Here is a 15,145-nt window from a genome sequence, read left to right on the forward strand (position 1 = left end):
CCTTCCTTCCTTCCTTCCTTCCTTCCTTCCTTCCTTCCTTCCTTCCTGCCTGCCTGCCTGCCTGCCTGCCTGCCTGCCTGCCTGCCTGCCTGCTTGCCTGCCTGCCTGTCTGCCTGTCTGCCTGCCTGCCTGCAGCAGCAAGAACCCTAGTATATCTAGAATGGCTGTTAGCAGAGGTTCTTTGATCTGCTTTTCTAAAGGAAAGCAACTCAAAAAGGGTTAACAATCTTACTTTAATCAAACATATATCATTTACCTAGTTCAGTGGAAAAAGTCAGCACCCTGAACTTCAGAGAAAATACAAACAGAAGTTACAAGCAGACAAAAAATACAGACAGAGAAAATAATACAGTTCAACAGACCAACATACAGGGCTTCTAGCTGTCTGACCATCATATACCTACATAGTTAGTTACAGGAGAGAGAAGCATCAACATCTGGGTTTTCAAAGCCGGGGTTACGGGGGGCTCAACGGCTGCCCAGAGTCTCATCTGGACAAATCACACGACTCTTCCCATAAGTGAGCCCCAAAGGAAAACCTTACCTCAGAGGTATATATAGCCTTCTCCAGGGTTAGAGACATCACAACCACCATGACCCACTACCTAACTATAAAGTAACCAAAGGTGTGCCTTCCTGAAAATCAAGCCTCCCCCAAGCAAACTTCTCTTATTGGGCTCCAAGTGAGGCTAGTTAGGGGCAGGGAGGATCTTCAAACTCCCTTACCATTACACTTCCTTCCTTCCTCCTTCCCTCTCTTCCTTACTTCCACAATAGGCATTCTTTATCCACTTGGTTTTTCCTTGTGATTAGATTGAACTCCTTTGAGTGATTTTGGGTTTCATATCAGAAGTTTTGAAGATTTAATATAATCAGTACATCATCCACAAACAAGATCATCTGTGAGATCTTACCCTTTTGTCCATCTGGTGAAGCCTGTGGAATCCTTGGAATAAAGTTTTTTAAATGCATAAAATAAAACACATAAGATTACAAAGAAAACCAATTATATTGAAATACATGCAGTGAGTAACCTTTCTCCCATTCATTTAGATCCAAGCTGCTACATCTTCTCCATAGGTTTCATTTGAAGGGAGGGTTCTCTTCTCTACTGCATTAGGCTCAAGCACCCATCAGCTATGTTGACTCATCCCCACCCACATTGTTGGGTACCAGTAGCTATTGCCCCAGTTTCATTTAGCTACTTAACCATTCCTAAACTTTTGCAAATGGTGTCTCCTTTAAAGATGGAGCAAGAACAAAGTATGTACATTTCTTCCTAATACCTCAGTGACATACTCACTCTTAGCTCAGATCCTATATATTAGTCTCACTGAGTTCATATCCAGATGTGGCATGACTCCTGGATAAGTCCTCTTCTCAGGTCCTGCTGGGCTACATGCTGAAGGTCACCCTCAAAGGTCTCCCTGGATATTGATGCTTTGCTAGCTTCAAAACCCATAGTACTTCTATAGAACCCTCTGAACACCTGCCTGACCTTTCAGAATTCACAAGATCAGAGACTAAGAATAGAAACAGAGGCCCTTTCATGGGGTTCTATGGCCTGAGGGGAGAAGGCCTCAAGACCTCTCTCCTTAAAATATAGTCTCTCACTGGACACTGTTAGCAAAGAAATCACCAAGATCTACCAAAAGCATCTTTGAGGCAGAGACCTAGGCTGAGACTGAATTAGCCTTTTGTCCTTGGTTTCCCCTATGGGTAGCTTAGGTGGCACAGTGGATAGAGCTCTGGGATTGGAGTCAAATCTGGCCTTAGACACTTCCTAGCTGTGTTACCCTGGGCAAGTCACTTGACCTTGCTTACTTTAGTGTACTCATCTATAGAATGAGCTAGAGAAAGAAATGGCAAACCACTCCATTATATTTGCCAAGAAAACCCCAAATGGGATCACAAAGAGTCAGATATGACTGGAAATGACTGAACAACAAAAAATACTCCATTATATTCACAGGCCATATTTGTTTTACCTTGCCATGAGTTGTTGGGCATAAATTTTGTTTCTAGGGTTTTTTTTTGCTCTTTGGAGGGGGAAAAGGCAGGGCATTTGGGGTTAAGTGATTTACTCAAAGTCACACGGCTAGTGTTTTGAACTCAGGTCCTCCTGACTCCAGGGCTGGTGCTCTATTCACTACTCCACCTAGCCACCCCCACTCTAGATATTTTTAAAAAATTAAAATAATGCCAATATGAACATTTTTGTACAAGGTTTTTTTTCTTTTGATCACTTCCTTGTGATATAAAGTGGGGTCAAAGGGTATAAACAGTTTAGTAACTTTTTTTGCTTACAAAGTCCTCTGAAAGTCTTCTAGAAATGAGCTATTTAAAGCCCCTCAGAGATGGCTGATTTGTTTGCTTAGGCAATTTTTAGTTCTTTCCTTCTTGACTCAACCAGAGAGGTGTTGGAGTATACATTTCTGCATTTATTTCTACAGTTAGATGGTCATTCATTAACCCCTTGTAGTTACATTCTGTGCCTTCTTTGGGATTGGTGTGGGGGTACTCCTCTCTTACAGGTTCTAAAGACAACAAAAAATCTCATTTTTAAAAAGTCATTTGGGGAAAAGGAGTATTATCAATGAAGGAATAGGACTCCAGATCAAGATGGATGGGACAGTGTTAACAGATGATAAGAGAAGAAAGAACTACTCAGTTCCCTCTCAAGGATTTTGTAACAGGGGAGGAGAGGTGCCACAGGACTGGAAAAGGACAAATGTCTTGATTTTCAAAAATAGGATTAGGGTAAAGTCTTCAAAACCAGAACTGATCCCTAGCAAATTTCTATACCAAAAGGATGGTCTGTGAACATACAGAAAAGAAAAGTGTGGTCAGAAATCATCAGCTTGATTTGATCAAGAGCAGTAGATCAAGAGAATGCTATAGCTTTACTTTGACTTCATCATAATATTTGAAAGAATCATTCATGCTATCCTCATGGAAAAGATGGAAAGATGGCAGTGAGATTATAGTACAGTTAGGTGGATTTAGCATTGATTGAATGATTTGGTCATTAATGGAGAGACATTGGGTTGGAGAGAGGTATTTAGTGTGGTCCCCCAGATATCTGCCCATTGTCATTTGGTGTTCACCATTTTTATGAGTGACTTGAATCAAGGCAAAGATGGCATCTTCATCATATTTGCAGATGACACAAAATATCCGGAGAGGAGAGGAGACAATTCAGAGGACAGAATCAGGTTCTAAAAAAGCTCTAATGCTTGAATCACGAGCCAAATCAAATAAAATGAAACTGAATGCAGAATAACTGTAAGTCATAGAATCACATATGTATAGAAACATAAGCTTTGGATTTGGGTGGTAAGTTTCCTTTAAAAAAGAAAAGAGTACTCATTTTTTCCATGTAACTAACAATATTAGTGAAAACAGATGTTTGAATGACTTCCAGCAACTACCCAGAATCCTTTTCCAGATGTTTTCCACTCAAGTACAGGTTTCTGCTAGTAGATAGATTTGGTAATCTGATTTTTCATTCTTAAATTCTACCTTTTTCCACGGAAATGTCCCCCTTATAGCAGCCTTAATATATAATGTATAAAGATTATACTTACAATCAATATTTTTTCATTTTTCTTGAGCTTTTCTTTTTCCAAGTCAGATCCTTTTTGGGAGAGGTCTTGTTAGACTCATGTGGAGATGATGGGTTATTGTGAAAAAATTGTTCTATAATTACTGAATAATTAATGAGTTTTATCAGTTCTCTCACTGTTTTTAAAATCTGGCAAATGCTTCTTTTGTTTGCTTTGAGAGAAGCCTGGGTGTGATAATATTGTTAGAGTTTTTCTCAGTAATGGGCATGGGCTGTCTTTAAGCTGTGTGCCTTGCTGGACTTGATAATACCATATTCTTGAAGTTTTACTGAGCTTTCCCTAATGTTGTAGTGAATTAGCTCTGAGCTTTGCCAGGGGTCCCTGAGGTTTCAGTGGTCAGAGGGCTGGACTGAGGGCTGAGCTCCACCTAGTGTTAAAATAAAGAGACCTGAGATGCTTACATATAATCAGCCTTCATATCCTACCAGCAGTGCCATTGACTGTTGTCCCTCCCTTTGCAGTGTGACTCCTTTTCCCTTTTCAGGGTGGCCTATGTTTGTTTTAGGGAAGGGAATAAGCATTTATAGAGTATCTACTATGTGCTAAACACTTTAAAATTATCATCTCATTTGATCATCACAGCAAGTCTGGAGGTAGATGCTATTATTCTCATTTTATAGATGGTGACTGAGGCTGTATTCGAACTTGGATCATCCTGACTCTAGACCCAGTGTTCTCTCCACTGTGTCACCTACCTGCCTCAATTTAGCCAGATTTCACTTATATGAAAATATAAAGGGGTCTGATTTGTTTCCTCGGCTTTCACCTTGGCAGAAACCAGTTAGGAAGGAGTGTCGATAGTAGAGAGTGACCCCAAAGCACTTAGCATCAGTTGTTGTTCAGCTGTTTTTTCAGTAATGCCTGACTCTTTGTGACCATATATGGGGTTTTCTTGGCAAAGATACTGAAGTGGTTGGCCATTTCCTTCTCCTGCTCGTTCTACAGAGGAGTACACTAAGGCAAACAAGGTCAAGTGACTTGCCCAGGGTCATACAACTAGTAAGTATCTGAGGTTGTATTTGAACTTAGGTCTTCCTGACTCCAGGTCCCTATCCACTGTGTCACCTACCTGCCCACTTATCATCTAGTACTCTACAAAATCTCTAAAGGTCCCAGATTCAGCCTGGTTGATTTCTATAATAAACATTGGTTGATGTTTGAGCTAATATTGATCTTCAAGTTATGTTTTTTAAAATTTCTTGGGGAATGTTTTAGCTTGGAGAAGAGGCAGGTGTAAAATGGAATTTTGCTTAGTTTTACTTCCTAATTATCCAAGCTCACTGTGGTTAGTTTGCTGTGAGAGATGGGCAGAAATAGCATGTATATGTCTGGATGCATATGTCTGGATGTACCTAGACTTCTCTTCCTTGAGAGCCTTTCTGTTCTGACTTCCCACTAGAGCACTGAAAAGAAACATGGAATCCTATAGAAGGCTTGCTAAAGAGGGAATAGATGTCAGAAAATTGACAAAAAAGGTTGTATGCCTCTTTTTTCCTCAGACTTGGAGAGTTTGGGACAGTCAGCTTCAGGGAGACAAAGAGAACCCTTGTACAGTTTCTGCCTGGCAGCTGTGGAGTAGTGAATGGAGAAGGAAGAGGACAAATCAAATTAGGGTGAATGATTGAGGCCATAGTCAAAACTTTTTCTTTGGCTTCTCTTGATATTATGCTTAGAGGTCTTGCTCCTGAAGACGTTTTTTTTTTCTAAATCAAACATAAATTGTCCCCAGATCATGGAGTACAAGTACAAGCAGAGGTCCAGTTGGGTTGCTGTACTCTGGGACTCGGCTTTCTCTTGTGTACTCCCATCTCTTGCTTCCTGAAGTCCTAAATTTTGTCTCTTCTCTATATGGAAGCAAAAGATTATATGTTGTTAATTTGGGGTACTTTATTATTTTATTTTTTCAATTACATGTAAAATATTTTTGATATACCTTTAAAAATGCAAATAGTATTTTTATCTTTTCCAATTACATGTAAAGATAGTTTTCAGCAGTCATTTTTTATAAGATTTTGAGTTTCAAATTTTTCTCCCTCCTTCCTTCCCAACAGAGCAAACAGTCTGATATAGGTTATACATGTGCAATCACTAACGTTTGTTTTTTTTTAATTTTGTGTTCCAAATTCTCTCCCTCCTTCCCTGACGCCCTCATTGAGAAAGCAAGCAATTCTGATGTCGATTATACATGTGCAGTCAAACAAAGCATTTCCATATTAGTCATGTTGTGAAAGAAAACACAGAACCCCCTGAAAAACCCCCAAGAAAAATAAAGTTAAAATAAAGTATGCTTAAATCTGCATTCAGATTTCATCAGTTTTTTTTTTTCCTCTGGAGGAGGATAGCATTTTTCATCATAAGTTGTTTGGGATTGTTTTAAATTGTATTGCTGAGAATAGCTAAGTCATTCATGGTTGATTATCATATAATATTGCTGCTGCTGTGTACAATGTTCTTTTTTTTTTTTGCTTTTTGGAGGGCAATTGGAGTTAAGTGACTTGCCCAAAGTCACATGGCTAGTAAGCGTGTCAAGCATCTGAGGCTGGATTTGAACTCAGGACCTCCTGACGCCAGGGCTGGTGCTCTATTCACTGTGCCACCTAGCTGCCCCAGAAGAATTTCTTTTTTTTTTTTTGATACGATGTTCTTTTGCTTCTGCTCACTTCACTTTGGATGAGTTTCATGTAAGTCTTTCCAGATTTTTCTGAAAGAATCCTGTTCATCATTTCTTATAGTGCAATAGTATTCCATCGCAATCATATACAACAACTTGTTCAGGCATTCCCCATTTGGTGAATATACACTCAGTTTCCAATTCTTGACCACAACAGAAAGAGGTGTTATAAATATTTTTCTACACATAAGTTCTTTTCCTTTTTAAAACAATCTCTTGGGGGTGGCCTGTTGGCTCAGTAAGAGCGCTGGCTATGGTGTCGGGAGACCCAGGATCGGTTCTGGACTCAGATACTTGGCACCCACACAAAATAACTGGCCATGTAACCTTGAGCAAGTTACTTAACCCCAATTGCTAAAAAAAAAAAAATCTCTTGGTAGAGTACTGGCCCTGGACTCAGGAGGACATGAGTTCAAATGCTGCCTCAGACACTTAATACAAAAACTAGCTGTGTGATCTTGGTCAAGTCACTTAACCCCAATTGCCCTCCCAAAAAAATCTCTTTGGAGTACAAACCTAGTATTAGTCAAACCTAGTTGGGTCAAAGGATATGGAGTTTTGTAGCCTTTTGGGCATAGTTCCAAATTGTTCTCTAGAACAGCTGGGTTAGTTCATAACTTCACTAACAGTGCATCAGTGTCCCAATTTTTCCACACCCTCTCCAGCATTTGTCATTTTACATTTCTCTCATATTAGCCACTCTGAGAGTTGTGAGGTGCTACCTCAGAGTTGCTTTAATTTGCATTTCTTTTATCGGTATTGTGATTTAGATAATTTTTTATATGACCATAGATAGCTTTGATTTCTTCATCTGAAAACTGTCTGTTCATATCCTCTGACCATTTATCAATTGGGGAATGACTTGTATTCTTATAAATTTGACTCAGTTCCCCATATATTTGAAAAATGAGTCCTTTATCAGAGACACTTGCTGTAAAGATCATTTCCCAGCTTTCTGCTTTCCTTCTAATCTTGGTTGTGTTGGTTTTATTTGTGCAAAACTTTTTTAATTTGATGTAATCAAAATTATCCATTTTGCATTTCATAATATTCCCTATATCTTATTTGGTCATAAATTCTTCCCTTCTCCATAGATCTGACAGGTAAACTATTCCTTGCTCTCCCAATTTGCTTATGGTATCACCTTTTATGTCTAAACCATATATCCATTTTGACCTTATCTTGGTATGTGGTGTGAAATGTTGGTCTACACCTAGTTTGTGCCCTATTGTTTTCTAGTTTTCCCAAACTGATAGTAAACTACAGACAATTTAATTTTTGGATGATATTTTTGGTTGCTATTAATTTTATTTATATATGTTCACACATGTACTTCTACATATATGTGCATGTGTATATGTGTGTATGTACTTATATTTATGTTTGAAGCTTCTGAGTAGTCTATAAACTTTTTGACTATTTTGTTTCTTAATCTTGACCCCCTGTTGACTTGGTGTGGAAGATCTTGCCTATTTCTTCATATAATTTTTCTATTTCTTTGACTTCTACAACAGACTTTGGAACAAGACCTATAGTTACATATTCTTGGTAGCCCTTTTACTTAAGCTTATCTTCAGCACTACAAACCAAAATGATACAGTATTCCATGAAGTGTTGGTTCATGTTCCCTTTGGGTGCACAACGAAACCAATCCCACCATCTCTTTTATCTTCTTTTTTAAAGAGAACCATTGAGCCAATCTTCCAAATTGAACTGCAAACTTACTTAACATTTTCTAATTTGATTTACAGAGAATATATCAGTGTGAATAGAGTTCATTCTCTCTTGCAATAGATAAGACTCTCACACTTGGGGTACCAAAAGTTAAATTAATGTTTATGGAAAGTTTAAAAAACTGTGAAAAGGGGAAACTGACTACTTTGCCTCTGTCACTGAAAAAGTCACAGAGCGACTTACAGGACTCTTTGTTTTGTGGATTGCAATGGCCAAAGAATTTATAGTCTCTAAGAACCCAGACTGACCTGCAGTCTAGGAGTAGAATTTTCAGAAATTTTGATGAACCTCACCAAAATTTAATAATAATGATCTATTGATAGATAGATAGATAGATAGATAGATAGATAGATAGATAGATAGATAGATAGATAGATAGATAGATAGGTGTTGCATTGGATAGAGTGCTGGGTCTGGAGTCAGAAAGACTCATCTTCCTGATTTCAAATCTGACCTCAGACACTTTGTGACCCTGGGCTAGTCACTTAATCCTATTTGCCTTAGTTTCCTCAACTATTAAATGGGGATAATAATAGCACCAAATTCCCAGGATTATTATGAGAATCAAATGAGATAATATTAATAAAGTGCTGAGCTAAGTGCCTGGCACATAGTAGGTGCTTGTTCCCTCCCCTTCCACTTACATAATGCTTCAAGGTTTACAAAATGTTTTATATGTATTACCTCATATGATTCTTACAACAGTCATCAATGGGGCAGCTAGGTGGCACAGTGAATAGAGCATCGGCCCTGGAGTCAGGAGGACCTGAGTTCAAATGCAACCTCAGACACTTAGCATTTACTAGCTGTGTGACCTTAGGCAAGTTACTTACCCCCAGTTGCCCTACCTTCCCTCCTCCAAAAAGAAAAATCATCACCCTCATTTTGCAGATGAGGAAACTGAGGCTGAGAAAGTTTAAGTGATTTCCCCAGGGTCACACAGTGAGTGTCTGAGGTAGGATATGAACTCAGGTCTTCCAAACTCCCAGATTTAGTGCACTGTCTACTATACCACCAAACTGCCTAGGTTCCACTTCAAACTGGAAACAAAACTATTTATTTTCTGAAATGATTGAGTTAGAGCAAAAATCAAAACAACAGAATGTTCTACAGATTTAGCCAGAACCAAACAGACACTTCATTCTTCTCCAAGCCCTTCCTAAGGATTGAATGTCTCTACCTTCTCTAAGCAGAACCAGAGCGAAACTTGTATATTCCCCATGATGCAGGGTCTCCATCTGGCTGGCTGCCTGGCTGAAGACAGTGGCAGTTTGACTTAGAAGCCAAGCTTTTGCCGTGAACTAGACTCTCGGGATATAATATACTTGTTATAGGATTCTGGCTAGGGATGTGCTAGAGCCCAGGAGAGCCCATTATGATATTTTTGGTGTGAGCATTTACACCTGGGAAACAGGCCAACACTGGGACAACTGAGTGGCACAGTGGATGGAGCACTGGGCTTAGAATCAGGAAGACTCATCCTCCTTGGTTCAAATCCAGACTCAGACACTTTTAATGGCTGTGTGACTCTGGGCAAGTCACTTAATTCTATTTGCCTCAGTTTCCTTATCAGTAAAATGAGCTGGAGAAGGAAATGGCAAACCACTCCAGTATCTTTGCCAAGAAAATTCCAAATGGGGTCATGGAGAATCAGACATAACTGAAAAAGGACTGAACAACACAAATCAGGGCTTGCATTTATTGTTTTGTTGATTGTGTAGACTTTAAAAATGATAGAGAAAATGTTAACAAACCTAGAAATGTATCATGATTACATTTATTTTCCCTCTAGAGAGCTGGTTGTCAGACATTTACCAGCACATGAGTGGATTCTAAGAAGTCATTGTGTGGTCCTTGGGCAATTCACAGATTTGGTAGAGGGGTTTCAGTTTGGCCTGGTTCTAAAATTCTATGATTATATGTATAAAAACACTCGAGTGGAGATTTTGATGCCCCGTAGCTATTTATGTAATACTGACTTTGGACCTCCTGGTGAATAATTGGGAGAAAAGAACTTGATAGTCAAAGTTCGTCTAAGTAGGGAATGAATAGGTAGAGAGGACCCACAAGGCAGATGCCCATGGAGCTGCCTGAGTCCAGGTTCCTGGGACTTTTTACTGGGGAACATCTTAATTCTCTTGAAGGCAAGGACTATTTCATATTTGTCTTTGCGCTATTGGCACAGAATAGACTTTTGGTTCCTACATGATTTTTAGCTAGAGTCAGCTTCTTGGTTTGGTGGTCCATGGGGAGGCAACCTGGCATAGCCTGGACAGGTATGTTCTTCCTTTTGATGGTAGGAGATCTGGTTACTTGAATGAGAAGGTGGTGATGGGGTGCTTGGGATCTATATTTGTAACATCAATTTGTAATACCACTTTGTAACATCAGTCTGTAAAACCAGTTTGTAAAATCACACTCCATTTCCCTCCCTTCCCAGCCTCAGAGCATTAACTCTGCCCCTTCCTCCCCTCCCCCCCCCCACCCCAGCTTCAGAGCATTAACTCTGCCCAGCAAGAACTCATGAATTGTTTATCTCAGCTTGGAACAGTAACAAGCTATTCTTATGAATCCTTCACAAAATATCTATAAACATTCCAGCTTAGGCAAGTATTATCTCCCCCTTGTATAGTGTCCCGCTGCCCCCATGAATCCTTTGGTACCCTATCTCTAGGCTGACTCCTTGGCTGCTTCCATGAATCCTTCAGGACCCTATCTCTGGGTTAACTCCTTAGCCTATTATCCACACATTGAGTCTCCGTTAGCCTTGGTTCCCATACATCAATCTTGTCAAACATGACACTGATGGGTGGCTGACTGGGCATTTCTCAGTCAGCCCTGACCTCTAGCTGACTTAGTGACGTTTAAAGCCTAAAACCACACCTCCAGGTAGCACCCTCTTGGGCTTTTTCCCAGTGAATTATGGGCAATATGCCTGTGAAGTTACATTAAAAGTGCATGTCCCTTTAAACACTGGCCCCACCTTAACTCCTCCCTAATCCCACCCTTAATCACCTAGTTAGCATAATTGGCATGAGTTCTACTATAGATTATTCTATAAAAATCTTAATTCTACCCCTTTAAGGTTTCAGGTCCCCTAAAGACCTTGCTTGCTGAAAAGCTTACAATAAACTTTTACAACTCTGACTCCAAGTTTGCTTGGGCCTACTGAATTCTTTCCAGACTGAATTGAAGGCTTTCTGGTCTTAGAAAAAGATCAGAATTCCTGCTGAACCTGTAGCCATCCCTCATCAGTGGCAGATACTGGAAAGGAGGATTAGAAGGGAAGGAACACACTGGGTAATTATTAGCTCTGATTTTTCCTTTTCCATGAGACAGGCAGTGCTTGAGTCAGATCTAGCAGCAGCAGTGGGACTGCAGAGCTGAGTCAGGAAGCTGGATGTATAGCACAAGTTTTTGGTAATAAAGATTTCAGGTGCACTTCCTTCTCTGACTAGCATGTGAAGGATTGCTTCCTTCTCTGACTGGCATGTGAAGGATTGCATTAACAACAGGTGCAGAGCCTGTTCTCCAAACCTCTTCCTGAGAATTCCAACTTTAAAAAAATCTTTTCCTATTTATCTGATTGTATCAGTTTTTACCTCTTTCTAATCATTATCACTTGACAGTCACCACTCCCCTATGACGTACCCCATCACAAAGCAGCAAAACTAAGCAAAGCCTTTGCTTTGCCTGATATATGTTTCACCCTGCCTATGGTTTTACCGTGTTTCCCCGATAATAAGACACTGTCTTATTAATTATTTTGGACAGAAAAACACCAGAGAGCTTATTTTCAGGGGAGGGCTTATTTTAATGAACATTGACTGCAATGACATGTGACTCCTCTACAGTTGCTTTCTTATACTCAACAGTATAGCTCTTCCTTTTTGTACTCATGTCTGGGGGTCAAAACAGACAGAATAATAAAATTATGACCATCAGTCCTTCTTTTCACTCCATCATGCCCCCTGAGTTCTTCTTTTTTCCTCCATCATGCCCTTTTTATCCTCATTCATGCCCCCTCACTCCCGCTTACATACCGGGTTTTTATGTTGTCCTGCCTCAGCTCTCCTCCGAGGCACTGCTCTCAATGGCACCAGCAAGCAAATCATTGGGGAAGAACAGGATGATGCGCTCACTGCTGCAGCTCTAATTGGATGCAGCTCAGAGTGTGGCGTGCGTTTCACCGGGGGGGGGGGGGAACAGTGCATACAGAGGGTACTGTAATGTAGCGTGTAGCGCAGGGGATCACCTTCACTGCAGTAGCAATCTCAATAGGGCTTATTTTCGGGGGAGGGCTTATTTTTAGAGGAATCTTACACAGTAAGGGGAGGGCTTTCGGGATAGGTCTTATTATCGGGGAAACACGGTACCACCCATAACTGAGGTAGCTAGGTGGGGGTGGGGTAGATAGAGTGGTGGATTTGGAATCAGAAAAATCTGAGTTCAAATCCTACCTCGGACACTTCCAAGCTGTGTGACTGTGGGTCACGTGACCTTTTTCAACCTTACTTTTCTCATCTCTGAAATGGGGATAATAATAGCATCTAGCTCTCGGGGTTGTTGTGAGGATCAAATGAAATAAGATATGTAAAACATTTTGCAAACCTTAAGGTGATATAAAATGTCATTATTATTGTTGTTATTAATCACCTCTGTCAAGAATGGGGAGGTGTGGGGAGGCTAGGTGGTGCAGTGAATAGAGCACTGGCCCTGGAATCAGGAGGACCTGAGTTCAAATCCAGCCTCAGATACTTGACACAATTACTAGCCATGTGACTTTGGGCAAGTCACTTAACCCCAATTGTCCTCCAAAAAAAAAGTAAAAAAAAAAAAAAGAATGGGGAGGTGTGTTTTACCATCATTTTTCTGGAGTCAAGATTGGACACTATTACATCTTTCGGTACTGTGTCTCTTTATATTGTGGTCATTGTATGGGTGGCTCCCTTTGTTCTGCCTGCTTTGTTCTGGATAATCTCATAGGAACCTTCCCAAGGTTCTCTGTATTCTTATTAATTCATCACATCTTACTACACAGTAATTAAGATTCCATTATATTCATAATCCATAATTTTTAAATCACTCTGCAGTTAATTGATTGGCACCTACTTTGTAAATTTTGATTCTTGTCCTGTTCTCAGGTCACCAGTTTTTAAAAATGCTCCAGTTAGTTTCTCTGGTTCTTTGAAGCCTGTGACAAATCAAATGAACAAATATTTATTGTGCTCTGGTTACCCCATGCAAAGCACTGTGTTAGGTGGGGATCATACTTATTCATGTATGTATCTCAGGTAGAGCTTGGATGTAAATACATTAATTTTATCCTCTGTGCTTATACACATGCATATTCATGTGAATATCCCCAGTGTCAAGTGATACCCATCCAATTTATATTGATTGCCTTTAGTTGTCTTTTTTCAGATGGCAGAGTTAATGATTCTGGTGAAATGGGCATTTTTGGCATTCTGGATTAATTTAAAAAAAAATCAACTCGTGTCCCCCTAGTGGAAGGATTTCCGTCACTCAGGGACCTTCCTGTGTTTTACTATTACAGGTGTTCCAGGATCTGGGGACAGAGGTGCTCTCGGGAGCGGCCAAAGGCTACAACATCTGCCTCTTTGCTTATGGGCAGACAGGCTCAGGAAAGACATACACGATGATAGGGACTCCGGTGAGTGACCTTGATCTTTGTGCTTATCTTCCTGGGGGAGGTGAATTTTGAATAGGGTTTTAAAGCAAGTAGGAAATAAGAATTTGTATTTGGGGACAACTCATGGTTTAAACATGTACACATACACACATGCATGCACACACACATACATATTTTCTTTTCTGTGAGCAAGATTTTATTTCAGAATTCACTGAGGAATTTTATATAGGTTCACATTATAAAAAACAAACATTTCGAAAGTACCTCAAATTGAAAAGCCAATCAGAACTGGTATGTACATATTTTAAAATTTCAAATTCTTTACGTGTCATTCAAGACCCCTCACAATTTGATGCTGCTCCCCCTTTCTAGTCTTGTCTCATGTGATTTCCCTCCATGTACTTACCACACTGTGGTCTCCAAACATACTGATCCCCAAGCACACTGGGTGCTCTCTCTTACCTTGGTCCCTTTGTTCCCATCCTGTTTTTGTCATGTTCTCCCTCCCCAATTTTTACCCATCCATTGAGATGCATGAGATTCAATTCAGATGGCCCCTCTGCCATGACACCTCCCTTGATCTGTTATGTGCCACAGTTATATGGGCAAATATACCTCACCCTCCTGGCAGAGTGAGGCATGCATGACTGCTTTTAATTTCCCTTAAGGCCTAGCACAGACATTAGTCATGTTTGTGGAATGAATGAAAGACATAATATGTCTTTGACTATTTGGTGCACAAAATGCCTTCCCTGTCAGATTGAGTGGCTAGGTGTCTGTCTTTGCCACCAGATGATAGCTTGTTAGTTGTAATGCTTAGAATTGGAAAGCATTTATTAATCACTTACAGTATACTGTGATAGTAATGGAATATAAAGTTCCCCCTGTATTGGCTTGGTTTTCAAACTGATTGTGTTAAAACCCAGAGCTTGTTAATCCTACCTGTGGGATGGACTTGTTGACTTGAAAAGAGAGACAAGAACTGGGAGGAGCTGGTGACGTAGATTTGGAGAGACAAGAGAGAGGCAGAAGAACTTTTTGGAAGCAGCACCTCGTGGAGGCAGAGAGAGAGACTGAGAGAATTGCTGGGAGCCACTTTGAATTGCCCTGGACTTTTGAGACCTGCCCCCTGAGCTGCCAAGGACTGAGGAGACATGGATGTTTTGCTGGTACTTTGTCTGTCTGTTTTGATGTTGTTTTGCCAGATTTGTCCACTGGTGAAAGACAGTCCTCCTGGGGAGACAAGTCTTAGCAAGGCCACAAGATACATTGCCAGTATCTTCATTAATTCATCCTCTGTCTGTAGAACAGTCCTAGAACCCCTGAAAACATTAGCAAAACCCTCTCCCAGGATTTCTGTAAACATACAACAAGAAAATCCTTCTTCAGGGCTTCTGAACCAACAGAAAGGTTCCCAGACCCCTGCAACAACAGCACTGTCCTTCACCAGTGGACAGTATT

At 40.3% G+C, this 15,145-nt stretch overlaps 1 protein-coding gene across 1 annotated transcript in view; it reads left to right on the forward strand.

The window, feature by feature from the left end:
• The window catches only part of STARD9 (StAR related lipid transfer domain containing 9), a 146,729-nt gene that overhangs the window by 60,316 nt on the left and 71,268 nt on the right, over nucleotides 1–15,145 (forward strand). Inside the window, exon 3 of the mRNA XM_069105668.1 lies at nucleotides 13,589–13,705. Coding sequence (XP_068961769.1) covers nucleotides 13,589–13,705 — 117 coding nt within the window. The remainder of the gene's footprint in view (nucleotides 1–13,588; nucleotides 13,706–15,145) is intronic.

Source organism: Petaurus breviceps, unplaced genomic scaffold (assembly GCF_028583685.1).
Source record: "Petaurus breviceps papuanus isolate PSGF00001 unplaced genomic scaffold, PetGlider_PUasm1.0 77, whole genome shotgun sequence".
NCBI lineage: Eukaryota > Metazoa > Chordata > Mammalia > Diprotodontia > Petauridae > Petaurus > Petaurus breviceps.